The following is a 14,891-nucleotide window of genomic DNA, read 5'->3' on the forward strand; positions in this document are numbered from 1 at the left end:
ACTCACTTCACTTTTATGACTATCTATTGATTTGTTTCTCTGGATTCATAATCTTCAACGGCATTTGGGATTTATGGTGTAATTTGAATTAATATGAGAATATAGCCAACTTCACATAAGATTCCTTCAGTTTTTGTTTATAAATTGCTTTCTTTCCTAATGGAACAGTTTTATGAGTATCAAGAAATTCTGCCTTATTTACCAGTATAAGTTTTTTTTTCTGTTTTAATGGATAGATCCTTTGTGTGTTTAGCTACTTCTGAAGTGTGCCATATTCCACTAGGTAGGTCAGTTTTCTCTTGGCAATATCGTGGTGCTTTCAGGCAAGTTAGGGAACGTTCTAATTAGATATGCTGTACGATATTTCACACAAATATAATGTTATATTGTTCTGTCCTCCTTCGCCTCCATCCAAGTGATGGCTTAATTAGCCGGCACTATCAGCTCTGGCAGCAGAATAGCGAGTGTCTGCCAAGTGTCTCTGTTATCTCCCTCGACACCGATGAGTCACCCAGGAACAAACTTCAGCTCTTAGTTACTCAGTTGATTTGCCTGCTACGAAGAGGCCCAGCAGCTCTGGCTGCCTTTATATCCTGTGGGGTGTGGCTCCATGACTCAGCACTTCCTAGGCCTGCCCCACCCCTGCTTCTGTTGTTCCCTCCTCTCCTGCCTACGAAACCTAGGGTCCAACCAAGCCTGATTGCTGTCAGCTGGGTCTGAAGGCGTGGCCTGGGGGGGAAAGAGTCAGGGGACGGAGGCTTCGTTATCTCTTCCACCTGGCCTGCCTCTGGCTCCTGGAGCTGTGCCAGGGAAGCCGGTGCTCCCGAGGTAAGTCCTGACGGCCCTTCCCCCTCACTTTCCAAGTCACTTTCTGGCAGGAGGCCCGGCTCGGGGGGGCGCAGACACAACATATATACTATATGTTATTTTGAACAAATATAATGTTAATATATATGCCTTCCTAAAGATTTTCAGTTTTGTTCATTTGAATCAATATTTTATTTTATACATCTTTTTTCCTGCTCCAATAATACCTTTAGAATTATCCAGGCACTTCCTGGGCATTCACTATGTAGCTTAGATGCATTCCTTTAAGGAAGGTGTTTATTTCTTTGTAATATGTTGCCTAAGGAGGCTTTCTGGCTTCACATCAGCCCCAGGAACAATTAGAAAGCTCCCTATTCTGGCTGCTGCAGGAGTCCATTCCACTACAGCACCTGTAATGTTGACAGCAGACCTGCAAAGTATTTATTATGTTGCGACTTGGTCTGAAAAATCTATTATCTAGACAGATCAAAGCAGGTGCTGTTTTTTTGGGATGACATATACTCTTGTTTTTGTTTCATTGTCCTCTGCATTGGTTGTAATTACACCTAGCAGTTTTCCTCCATTCACATGTTACAGAGAAACCATAGTGAAGGAGAGAACAAGTTACCAAACTGTACTTGTGGTTTTTCTTTTTGAGTGGTCATTTGTGCATTTATATAAACCTTCCACTGTCTCTTTATAGGGAGATATTTGCATTTTAATAACTTCTAATTTGAAGAATACTATTTATGATGCAGAGTATTAACACAACACTTTTGGAATATTATCTCAATTGTTCTTTATAGTAATTGAATGAGACAAGTCTAAAGCATAGTATATTATCCCATGAGGAAAATACTGCATTTCCTAAAATTACCTTGTAGTTTCTATCCTCGTTGAAGTGAGAATTAGGGACCAATATGTAACTCCAGTGTAGTATTTTGTGTATTACTGTGTGTAGCGTTATCTCACATTGTGGTTTTCGTAATTGGAATAGACAGTGTTACACTCCTATCTTTTTAGCACCCTGAACTTTTGCTAAACATTCAGCATTGCTAAGAAATACAACAATGCTTCTTTGAATCATGATAGAGTGTTTTTTGGGTGTTTGTGTGTCTTTCAGTCTGTTCTGACTCCTGGAAACTGCCCAGATTAGTCCCTGCAATTTTCCTGGCAAGATTTCAGAAGTGGTTTGCCATTGCCTTCTTTCCAGGGCTGAGAAAAAGTAATTGGCCTAAGGTCATTCAGCTCACTGTGTGACTAAGGCAGGACTACAGTCCACAGTCTCAAGGTTTATAACCTGATACTTTAACCACTACACTATACTGGCTCGTCTCTCTAATTGATAAATAGAGACAAATGATCAAAAGCAGAGAAAGAGATAGGAAAAAAAGTAAACAATACTATTTCTGTAATTATAATAATAATAATAATATATCAGAGTTGGAAGGGACCTTGGAGGTCTTCTAGTCCAACCCCGTGCCCAGGCAGGAAACCCTACACCATTTCAGACAAATGGCTATCCAACATTTTCTTAAAAATTTCCAGTGTTGGAGCATTTACAACTTCTGCAGGCAAGTTGTTCCACTGATTAATTGTTCTAACTGTCAGGAAATTTCTCCTTAATTCTAAGTTGCTTCTCTCCTTGATCAGTTTCCACCCATTGCTTCTTGTTCTACCCTCAGGTGCTTTGGAGAACAGCCCGACTCCCTCTTCTTTGTGGCAGCCCCTGAGATATTGAAACACTGCTATCATGTCTCCCCTAGTCCTTCTTTTCATTAAACTAGGCATACCGAGTTCCTGCAACCGTTCTTCATATGTTCTAGCCTCCAGTCCCCTAATCATCTTTGTTGCTCTTCTCTGCACTCTTTCTAGAGTCTCAACATCCTTTTTACATCGTGGCGACCAAAACTGAATGCAATATTCCACGTGTGGCCTTACCAAGGCATTATAAAGTGGTATTAACACTTCACGTGATCTTGATTGAGGTGATAATATCCCTACTAACTGCAGTGTTCATTCTTTCTCCCATTCTGTGATCAGAGCAGGAGTTGGCAAGCAGCAATATAGGTTTGCCAGGTAGTGTAGGATAGAGATATAACTTGTATGCCGTGCAAGGCTTTTTGCATTTCTGTATTCAGTTTGGGATGCAGATAAGCTAGCAGGAATTTATGTTCCTATGTTTTGGGTGTTGGCTAGGATCCAGCGGTCCATATAATAACAAAAAAAAGTTTGTTAGCTTTGTCTTTTTGTTAGGTTCTGGTTTCTGCACCTGTCTTGGTATTATTTGAATATTAAAAGCCTTCTATATATTTATAGAAGATAACTGGAACTCCTTTTAAAGCTATGAATAATTATTTTTTGTTTTCTTCTTAATAGCCACTGAGCTTCCATTTTAAAGAATGTTAACTTAATCATCAAGAATAATGAGATATCTAGCTCATAGACCCTTTTAATGTTTTGTATTTAGAAAGAAATGTTGAAAGAAACTTGATAAAGGCACCAAACTCCTATGAATGTGGTTTTTGAATTGTACAAATGGTTTCAGTGAAATAAGATTAAGTACATGTAGCACTAAATGAATAGTTGTTTTAAAAACACAGGACATTAATTTTCTGTAATTAGGAACTAAGGACACCCTGTATCTAAGTGGGAGGAACATATGTATAATTTACCTAGTAGAAAATAGAACTAAAAAACATAGGATTGCTAAAGGATATTTGAGAATGCCAATCTATGAAGCTGGGGTTGGCTTGTAGACTGTAATCAACTATTTCCAAATAACCTTTCAAACATATCCTTAATTCTAATTACTTGACTGGAAGTGGCTGGATGTTTTTCAGCTGTACCTGGATTCTTAACTATATCTGTAGTACAAATATTTGTTAAATATCAGTGGCTAAGCATGTGGTAGATTGAATTCAAGAGATATTTAGGAGATTATGCCATTTAAAATGAGGAAATAGCAGATGCAGATACTGTCTGTCTGTCTCTCTGTCTGTCTGGGCACATTCAGATGCATAGCCAGCTCTGTAATTGATTCATATAAACATATTTGGCTCACCTTTTGAAATCAGCTCTTTTACTTCATGTTTAAGGATAGAATTCTGAGTAAGAGGAGCATTAGAGACATTTTTTTCTTTATTTTAGTGGAAATTATATCTTGAAGCTTTGATAAGTTCCAATACTTGCAGAATAATTAAAATAGATTAACTATATGACTAGGCAGTCACAAAGGTGCTTTTCCAAAAGGCAATTGGACTATATTTTTTTCCCTTGAGAAAGAAGATTGATGCTTTGCTTCTCATCAGCCAGAACTGATGAAGCTTCCTGGATGAGAAGCAAAATGAATGTCATAGGTGGACAAAAAAGCAGTTTGAGCAGAACCAACTTCTTGCCATGTTTCCCATGAAGTTTCCTTATTCCTTCCTTCTTGCTGGGTGGGGGAAGAAGCAAGGGATTGCAAGGGCCGGAATAGCTCAGGCTGTTAGAGCCTGTTATTAGAACACAGTAGCCTGCAATTACTGCAGGTTCAAGCCCGGCCCAAGGTTGACTCAGCCTTCCATCCTTTATAAGGTAGGTAAAATGAGGACCCAGATTGTTGGGGGGGCAATAAGTTGACTGTAAAAATATACAAATAGAATGAGACTATTGCCTTATACACTGTAAGCTGCCCTGAGTCTTCGGAGAAGGGCGGGATATAAATGTAAACAAAAACAAACAAAAAAAACTTGTTGGGAAACTATCATGGAAAAGTTGAAAATAAAGATCACATGACTCAGCAGATTATGGACACATTCTATAAATTAACTCATTTGACTTCCCTTGGTTCAAAAAACGTTGCTCTATGTTGCACTCTTGCATTCAGTTAAAGGACATTTTATTTTTATTGATTCAACATACATGCTTCCCATCTCGCCCATAATGAGAATTTTAGTAGTATAGATATTTAGTAATATATAGACATAGAGACATCCATAGAGCTGGAGAATTGGGTGTGGGGGAGAGTGTCAAAAAGTTGATATGGCAATTATGATACATGGGGCAAAACTGTCCCATGATTCCGGCTGCCATATTGACTTTTTTAATGCCTGTTGCAGTATGTTATAATGTCTTTTTGATAAAAAGCTCTTATTATTGTTAATTTGCACTCTTACAAAGAATGAGAGATGATCTAACTATAAACTGTGAATTAGTTTTGTAGTATTTCACCCATTAAAAGGTTAATTCAATTTACAGGTCATAGAGACATTAAAAATATGAGGTAATTACTCAGAGTGCATTTTCTGTGTAATTTGAATCTTCCTAGATTTCTGTTGTCTGAAACAAAGTGTGTGTGTATGTGTACACAGACAAGCAAACATATACAAAAAGGTTTATCTAGTAAATGGAGTCTTAACAAAATAGGAACATATAAAAACAATATCCACAGATTTATTATTGTTAATTACAGTAAAATTAATGTTTAATTTGAGAAGTGGTGTTTAAATAATAATAATACATGTAATCAGTATACCCAAACATGGGGGTGTGACGGCTCAGCAATTAAAGACATTGAGCTTGTTAGCAGGAAATTGACAGCTGGATTCAAGATCATAGTACTGTGTGATGGAGTGAGCTCACACATGTCTGCCCGACATGTGGCAGAACGTTTTGTACCCATATAGGTCTTACCAGCCACTTGAGGACACATTATGGACAGCCCACAACCTGTTAGATGTCAAGGTCCTCTTTGAACACGATGGACCAACATCACTGTGTGATGGAGTGAGCTCCCTTTACTTGCCCCAGTTCCTGCCGATGTAGCAGTTTATAGATAAATGGGTACCACGTCGGTTGGCAGTAATAGCATTCCGTATGCCTTGGTGTATAGTCAAGCTGGCCACATGACCACAGAAATGTCTTTGGACAACGCTGGCTCCCTTGACTAAGAAATACAGATGAGTAATGCCCCCTAGAGTCAGATATGACTGGGGAAACCTTAACCTTTACTTTTACCTTATCCAAACATAGATACATGCATACACTGCATAGTCTATAATATGCATAATTAACTGAAAACATAGAAGATGGTGGATGTAGAACCCTGATTATTGGCTGGTTGCATATTGGTTAACAGAGAATTACAGACCTTTGTTGGACTATGTTGCAGGCATTGAACCTAAAATAATAGTTTTAGCATTTTATTCTTTATTATGAAAGGGCTATCCATATAGTTTTATCCATATCCATATGGTTTTCTTGGAAATACTATAGAAGAAATTTGCTGTTTTCTTATTCCAGGCTGTTTTTTTTTAACTTTTTAGTCTAGTATACATCTCTGGTATGTTGTAGTGGTTTCCAGTCCTAAGTACTAACCATGCCCAATCCTGCCTAGTTTCTAAATCCATACTAAGCCATCTAATTATTTCTATTTAAAAGCCATCTGAAAGGTAGGCAAAAAATATATCTTTTTCTGGAGGCAAATATCTGTGGCTTCTTACGTAATGCCATAATATGGTTTGGTTTTGCCTTAACACTATGTAGAAAACAGGTTACTATCACTGAAGTTAACCCTGATTTTTAAAATCCTGGTTTGTAGGTGTTCTTTATAAACCTTTTTTTGATTGAGAACACAATATTTTAAAATTTGGTATATACTGAGACAGAGGGTGAGAGAGGCTTGGATTACTGCATTTAAGATTTATTTGTCTTAGTTGTGCTCAATTGTTTTAGTCACATCACTAGTCTACATAGCATTTTTCACAGAGTAAAAAGAAGAAATGGATCTATAACGTTTCCTGTGACAGCAAATATTGTAGGTTTAAAACAGGGGTGTCCAAACTACGGCCCGCGGGCCAACTGCGGCCCGCGGGTCAGTTTTTATTGGCCCGCAGCAAATTCTCGGTGGACAGTGGGGTGCGGCCCCCGTCCTGGCCCCCAAGGAAGCCGCCGCTCGCCCGGTTGCAGATGCGGAGTGGCTCCGAAGCGCCGAGCGGAGTCCGGCGGCGTGTGGCTGCGGGCAGGAGCCTGCCTCTTGGCCTGGGCGGCCGTTTGCCGCGTCCGGGCGAGCGCTTGCCCCACACCATGCGCCTGCAGCGGCACCACGGTAGACTGTCACGGGCTGGGGCTCCGCGCTATTCCTAAGAACATCCCGAGGAGCGCAGAGAGGCTGTAAGTGTCGCCGGACCGAGGGGGCGCGCCGCTGCACCGGGAATGCTTGCGGCTCTCGGAGGTCCCGAAGGGCCACTTGGGAGGCGTGTGATTGCCGCGTTTCGCTGGCGCCCGCGGAATCTCCGCAAATGCTGGTCGTGGCGCTTCCCCTCCCGCCCCTGACAAAGGAGCCCAGGCGCACTCAAAGCCTTAGGACGCCTAGCTCCATGACGCGCTCGCACGGTCCCGGAGGTGGCCGAGACAAAGGTCCCTCTGGGGAAGTCGGAATGCGGGGTGGAAGTCGGGCCGAACTCGGGCAGCGTCCGATTCAGCGCCTCAGGGCTTCGAACAATCCTCAGTTGCCTTTGTTAGGCAGCCGTGGCGCGCTCCGTGCGGCTATGCCCCCATCTCAAACCTCCGGGTCTGCACGGCGGGAGCCCACCTCCCTTCTGCATCCGCGGGCAGCGGGTCGGGTCGAATCGGATGAGGAGCAGCGGCTCCCGCTGGGCGCAGACTCGGGATCGCGCTTCCTCCGCGGCGAATAGCGCAGAGATCCCCGCTAGGCAACTTTCTTGTCCCTCCAGCTTCGTTGTTAGGGGATATTTGGTGTGTGTTTGTGTGTAGGAGGGGCGTGTGTGTGTGTGTGTTTGGTTGTGCGTCGCAAGGCGGTGTGAATCTTCTGGGGCCGGCTGGGGCTGCTTATTTCCCAGAGCTTTCCACGAAAACTGTTGGCTGGTACTACCTCAGATGCGTGGAGCTCCAATGGGGATAAAGGGAGCTTTCACCCAAGGCATCCAAAGGGCACCAGGCTGGGGAAAACGGAGCTGCAGAGATACCTGCTTTGGAAGGAGGGTGGTAGCGAGGAGATTTTGTGGAAATGGGAGAGGAGGAGGAGGAGGAGGAGGAGGAGGAGGAGGAGGAGGAGGAGGAATGGAGACCGGCGTTTACATCGCTGGAACTGACTGTCGTCATCATATCGCTCTCTGCCCTTTTGTAAATGTCCTTTCTGAGTTGGTTGCAAACCTCTTTGCCAGGCAAACGTATTGCTAGAATGTATCTGGGGTTATATGAAGACTGCAGCAAATACACAGGAGCTCAAAACTAAACGGCTGCTGTGGGACGGGCGCTTCTTCTCCCTAAGGAGCCTGGAAGGCTAAGGGCACTACCTCCACACAGCCCCAGTTAGCTCCTTTCCCCCTCCTTTCAGCAGTTAAACTAGGGCTGTAGGAAAGCAAGAGGAAACTACTTGGGGAGATAACTAATCCTGTGGCTCAATGAAATCCATTTCCGCTTCTTACTAGTTGCCTGAAGCATTAGCGAATAAAGGAGCAATCAGTGGGCATCTTTGATCTCTGTTGCTTGTGAAATTGTTCAGAATAAGTTAGTGATGATAGAACTATTAAGGCTCATTCATAGTAGCCTCCTTTGCTCTGCTGATTAGAATGACCCTATGTTTCTGCAGCTTGAAAGTGACTGCTACTTTGGAGGGGGTGCAAAGGGAAGCAAAGGTGGAAGGCATACTAAATAATTTATTAGAAAGTGCAACGCTGGATTGTGCAGTTTAGGCAGGGGAGGCGGACAAGTGGGCAAGGTGGAGTCATTGCTACTGAGCAGAATATTGCCTCTCATACTTGAACTTCTTGTGGTTTCTCTTTGAGAACTAGTTGAAACTCTGTGGATGGTTAATGATTAAAGTCTGGTAGAAAGAACCAATACTCTGTTTCAGCACTGCCCCCGCCCCCAAAGCTCCGCGTTGTCCATTTTTCACTTCCTGCCAGTTCTGCATCCATCCCTGGGTCTCAAAGCTTCAGTCCACCACTCTTCCAAAGTCTCCTGCTCCCCCCCTCCCAGGATTGCGTGTCCTAAAGGCAGATAGATTGTATGCTGCTTGGTGCAGTGGATATGCTTTTATAGATTTAAGATTAGGTAACCTAATAGAGAATTAAAATGGGCTTAAAATATTCCAAGGCAAGGTTTGTATGAGCAAAAGGTGAAGCAGAAGCAAGGGGAGGACAGCGAGTGCACCTGACTTGAATGATACAAACAGCAGTGCAATGAACATTTCATTTGATATGGTAGCATTGCGGCATTCTGGTGAGATTTATACTTTGGAAAGTGACCAAGGGTGGACTTTCACAGCAAGCAGGTGACTTTCCTCCCTTTGGCTGCCCCCTTCCTAGCTTGAGCTTTGTTCCCCCTGTGCTCATCAAAGCCAGATGTGGGGGTATAATCCATCCTTCTGGAGACCGAAATGAGACAGTCCAGTGACAGTTACAGCTTCCCCTACCAGGACTTACAGCTGCTATGGGCTGGAAGTAGCCATATTCTAGGCTTTGAGGATGCCTGGCCTGTTGTGCATCTGGAGGATCATGTACAGGGCAACCCACCCCTCCTATTGTTGTTCCTCCTACAAACCAATTAATGCTCTCAGATTAAGCCTAATTAGGTCATATGCCTGTGGACACCTCTGTGCACAACAAAGCAACCTTGGTGAACTCTCCTAGCAGCCCTGCGTGATGTCTTCTTTAATGGCATTTCCTTCTTTGGCACCTTAATTGCCCTCACTGAAGACATTATTATGCTCAGCCATAAGGAGCTGCTTGGGAGCATAGATGAATGGATTCTGCCCATCATTTGGTATATGCGGGATCCACACATACAAGATTCTGCTCTTAAATGGCATAATACCAAGAATGGGTACCATGCTGTGCTGACAAGAGGCATCTAGTGTGTTACTTATAGTTGCAATGCTGTCATTTCTTGTAACTCTTGCTTGCTCACGTCAAAACTGGCAGAGGAGGAATGCAATGGTTTCAGGAATACTTTGTGAATTTATGAATAATACAAACACACTCCTCCTCTATATCCTGAGACATATAGGGATTGATAGCATATGCTATATAGATCTCCTTGTTTAAAGGGGAATTGTGTTCAGGAAAAAATATTCCTACTCCTATATCTACTTCTACTATTATAGAAAATACTGTACAGGTTTTAAAATGCTCCTTCATCTGACCAATTAAAGTCCAAGGGTTTGTTTAGCTAACTACAGGTACTAATTCTGTTAGTTTAACAATCAAAATATGTAAGAGAGAGGAAAACAATCTATTATAGCTGTTTACTATGCTGCACTCTTTATTTTTAGACTTCCAAAGAATCTTTAGCACAGTGCAGTTCATGGAGTGATACACAGCTATCTGTACAGATACGTTTTACTTTATTGTTTTAAGCAAAAGCAACTGTAAGAAGGAGTCAGGTTGCTAGACTGCTAATTCTGTTAGGGCTGTTTCACATTTTATGTATGGAAATGGGGTGGCTGATGTAAATTATGAATTTGGTGATCATGCATATAGCCAGAAGCAAGTCCTGGGATGATAGTGACACTTTCCTGGCTGCAGTAATTGATGTTGGTTGTATCTGCAAATGCTTGCTTGGAAAGTTATAACTTCTGTATAAATTCATACAGTACTTGAGAAGAATACAGATGTTCATATATAGCAGAAATTGTGCTATGAAAATTGGCTTTGCTCTGATTCTTAATGCCTTGCTAAGAATAAAATAATGCCTCAGTTCAGACTTTATGCTTAATGAAAATCAAGATTTAAAATGATGTCCAAACTATGGAATCCTTGATGTTCTCTGAGCTTGGTTGTATGCTTGGAGACATTTCATTACTGAAGTAGATAACATCAGCCCGCTGGATACATGCTGGTTGCCAAAAGCTTGACTTTTGATGTAACTGGGGATGCTGCGAAGGTCATAAATGCAAAGACTGGTGGTAAGTCACTTTTTTCAGTGCTGTTGTATTGGTCGCTAAATGAGTGGTTGCAAGCCGAGGATTACTGGTAGCCGCTGTCAGTATTTAGGTCTCTATGTATTTAGGTTTCTATGCCCATAGCCACATCCACTCAGTCACATGAGGAGTTAGCCACGCCCACCAGTCACATGACCACCAAGCCACACCCCAAAATAAGCCACGCCCACAGAACTGGTACAAAAATCCCCCCCCCCCATGGCCCGGGCCTTTGCTTATTTTTCTGTATTTGGCCCTCACTCAAAAAACTTTGGACACCCCTGGTTTAAAAACTGAAATAAAATGTTGAATACATCTGTAAAAATAGGTTTTCATATATAAAATACAAATTTCCTCTAGAAAATCTTCATCAAGCAGTATTTCCAATGTAAAATATACAAAACAAAAAATAATACCATAGAATTGAAATCACAGAAAGGCGCTTTCTTTATTTTTCTTTGTGAAGTAGATAATGCTTATTTTTTAAAAAAAGCATTGAAGTGTAGATCTCAGTACTTTCTACCTGCTGTCCCATTCAAAAACTCATAAATGATTATAACTTACATGGGAGATGATTTTTGGTTTCCAAGAAATTTATTTTAATTTAATTTTATTTGTTATGATACTACACTTAATAACTGCAGTATATTTTGTACTGTACATAAAATTAAAAACTCAATTTGAAGAATGTAGTCATGTTTGTAATTGTATTTACAGGTGTTTTATACTGTTCTTTCTGGCAGAAATGTTATTTAAATAAAGCAGAGAATGTTTTATTCTACAGGCCATCAGTTGTAAGGGCCAACACAGTATCTCCTACACATTGTCACGAAATCAAACCGTTGTAGTAGAATACACGCATGATAAAGATACTGATATGTTTCAGGTAAGTGTACTAACATTACATAAAAGTACCATAATTGTTTGTAGTATCGTAAAATAGATTTCCTAGAGATTTTAATGTGCCTTGTGGATTGGAAATTTGTCATATGAAAAATAATTCTCAGAAAGCTTTTATGCTGTGCCCTGTCTCTGTCTATTAAGAACACATGCACTACCACTCTGGATCTGACCCATGGACCATCTAATCCAGAAGTCTGTTCTCATAGGACCAACCAACTACACAAGGGAAGCCTACTGGCCTCCAAGTAGATGGCCTTTAGAGACAGTCACACTGCCTTTAAGGCTAATAGCCATTGATCCTAGTATTGCACTGTTCTTGGATTTTACAAATTTGGTATGAAATAATCTGTATTATTAAAATATTACAATTGCTGGAGAAGAATGTTAATTGCTTCTTTGTCCAGTTTATGGCTTTGTACAGAAAAATATACAGTTTATGTATAATTGCAAAAGAGACCTATTTCGTAGTTACCTTACAAGTTACAGGAATGTACACTAGGAAGCTGTGGTCAGTTGTGTAATTTCCTAGCTTAAATGCATGCAACAAAATATTTTCATGATAGTGATATGTAACTGCAGGTCCATGCATTTTCGGCCACTGAAGAGTTTTTCATGTAGAATATTTAAAACGTCATTTTATAACAGATCTTTTGAACTATTAATACATGTTTCCTGTTATGAACTTGATGGATCATGCTTTTGAAAATTAGTTGGTTGACACATGAGCAGTGCCTGTTCCTGAACTTGGATGGATCTTATACAGGCATTTTTGAAAGCTCTTTCAGTGAGAACTAGTGGTAGCTGCATTGTTTATACTTTGGTCCTCTCAATATTATTTTGAAAGTGTGTCCATTTACACCATGTAGATCATGCCTAGTATAACAGATCCACAGAAACACCCCAACTTCCCACTCCATCTGGAAAGGCCTTAGTTAATTTTCAACGTTTGTTTGGAAATCGATGAATTCATGTTTTTCTTTGGATTTTTTAAATGATTTTTCCTACTTCAGTGATTTTCCCAGCTCAGAACATGTAGTGCTATTTGTTAAATTGATCTCCTACTTATTTTTTGAAAAGCTCAGGCTGGCTTCATATGACTAGGTCTCCCATCTAAGAATTAATCATGCCATATTCCCCTTGTCCTCACCATTATTCAGCAATTAAATGCTTCCTATACATTGACTCTAATCTAGAATGTAAAAAAAAAGTGTTTATACCACAAGATAAGTAGTCCTGAACCAGTTTGGGCTTTCTGAGAGTGATAATGCTTGCTGAAATTATACAGTCCTGAGGTAGTTAATAGCATCTGATACAAAACTTATGTAAACCTGAACCACACCAGATAAACAAGAACAATCATAGAAGAAACAATAACTCAGAAGCAATCCAGAAAGAAGCGATGCCTCAGTCAAGGCTGGTCGGACAAGCTATCTCACCTATACTATCAATAATCTCCACTCCTCTGCATTGATAATGCTACCTAGCTTGGTAATGAAATGTCTGTAGGAAGAAAAGCAAGCTCAGAGAATGCCAAGAACCCAGCAACTCAGCCCTGAACTGCATATTTTCACTATGACAACTATCTGATACAGCTTGGTATTTAAGCCTTCTTTGGTAGCCTGGACAACCAGAAATTGCTTCGAAGGCAAGTGAACAGATTGGATTGCTCCATCCCCTCTTTGCCAGTGCACATTATTTCCATGCTAGGACAGGAAGCCTCTTCCTCCATAATTAGCATGGAAATGTAATGGACTGATGGAGAGGGACAGACTGTTCCACTTTTTCACCAATTTGCTTGACAGAAGGCCATTAAAAAGATACCTTGAATTTCTACGTGGGCTACAGATAGGAGGGGATTGTCCCTCCTTCCTGTCTGTTAGCAGCCTAGTTGTTTTTTGGAGCATATTTCTAACACTGGTCTCATAGTTGACAAAGTAAGTCAGATGGATATTCAAATGGGAGAAAAGCACTGTGTTCAGCAATATGTCCCACATTTTTCACCTATTAGAATGAAAGCTACCAGATAAAGTAGTGTCATGTCTGAATGGCAAACAATGCATGAAATGGGAAGTGTAGTGGTTTTTTTCAGGTAACTCACCTGCAAATATTGAATTTTTTAAAAAAAATATACAATTGAATTTTTTTTTAATGATTGTACTAAGTTTTGATATGTTTTCCTGTAACTTAATGGGCTACTTTACCCAGAGAGTTGCCAAGTTGAATTTTTAAAAATGGATCTAGAAAGTAATACTTAATAAAGTAATTTCTCAGACCAAACTGTATTACAGAACGGTTGTTTGGGGCGGGGGAGGGGGGAGTATGGAGCATTGTATATGTTAATTTGAGTCCTCTACTAAAGAAAAGGGGGAAAATCAAACACATAAAATTTCTAGATAATAATTGCACCTGTGGCAGTATTCTATTAATATTACATGAAAACACATACTTCAGGCACAGATTTTAAAAAGTGTATGTGGGCTTCAGATATTTCATGCTTTTGTAGCAAGTTTATTGATTCGAGTCCAGGCTATCAAAAACAAATGCATATGATAGCATATTCTTAAATAAAACATAATGGGACAAACATTTTTGAGGGCTTGCACATAAGCAAAACAAGTGTCCTCAATTTATGACCTCAGTTGGAACCAGAATCTCAGTTTTTAAGAGAAATGTCACGATTGTTTTGCTCAATGATCATAACCTTGGCACGCCTATCCTGTTTCCCCCAAAATTAGACATCCCTGATAATAAGCCCAATCAGGCTTTTGAGCGCATGGCAATAAAGCCAAGCACTTATTTCAGGGTTCAAAAAAATATAAGACAGGGTCTTATTTTGGGGGAAACAAAGGTAGTTGTTAAGCAATTTCTCAGACTGTTAAGCAGAGTCCTGGGAAAGGCATGCAGGGTGCCTCAGGGGTTGGGGAAGGCCTTGGAAGACCTGGTGCAGGCTGCATGTGAGTATTTCTGCTCAGTAGAAAATCTTTCCTGCTAAAATCCAAGCATGATTTTCAACCTCTGAGTGGAGAGATACTCACATGGGGCCTGCGCTGGTCCTCCCAGAGATTTCCTCATCTACCCGAGGCACTCTGCACTCCTTACCTTATCATGCTGCCTCTCTGCTTAGAGGTTGAAAATCATGTCTGGATTTTGGCTACCTCGTTTCTGGGAACTGGCTGAAAAAGCTCCCTGCTGAAGGACTTGAGCTCTGTAATTGCTTGGATGTTGGAGCAGGCCAAAACCTAAGCAGGCACAGAAG

At 40.9% G+C, this 14,891-nt stretch overlaps 1 protein-coding gene across 1 annotated transcript in view; it reads left to right on the forward strand.

Annotated features, from left to right (window-relative positions):
* Positions 1–14,891, forward strand: part of PELI2 (pellino E3 ubiquitin protein ligase family member 2) — a 73,407-nt gene that overhangs the window by 46,024 nt on the left and 12,492 nt on the right. Inside the window, exon 3 of the mRNA XM_058162990.1 lies at positions 11,517–11,618. Within this exon, the coding sequence (XP_058018973.1) occupies positions 11,517–11,618 (102 nt within the window). The remainder of the gene's footprint in view (positions 1–11,516; positions 11,619–14,891) is intronic.

The sequence above is a fragment of the Ahaetulla prasina genome, chromosome 1 (genome assembly GCF_028640845.1).
Source record: "Ahaetulla prasina isolate Xishuangbanna chromosome 1, ASM2864084v1, whole genome shotgun sequence".
NCBI lineage: Eukaryota > Metazoa > Chordata > Lepidosauria > Squamata > Colubridae > Ahaetulla > Ahaetulla prasina.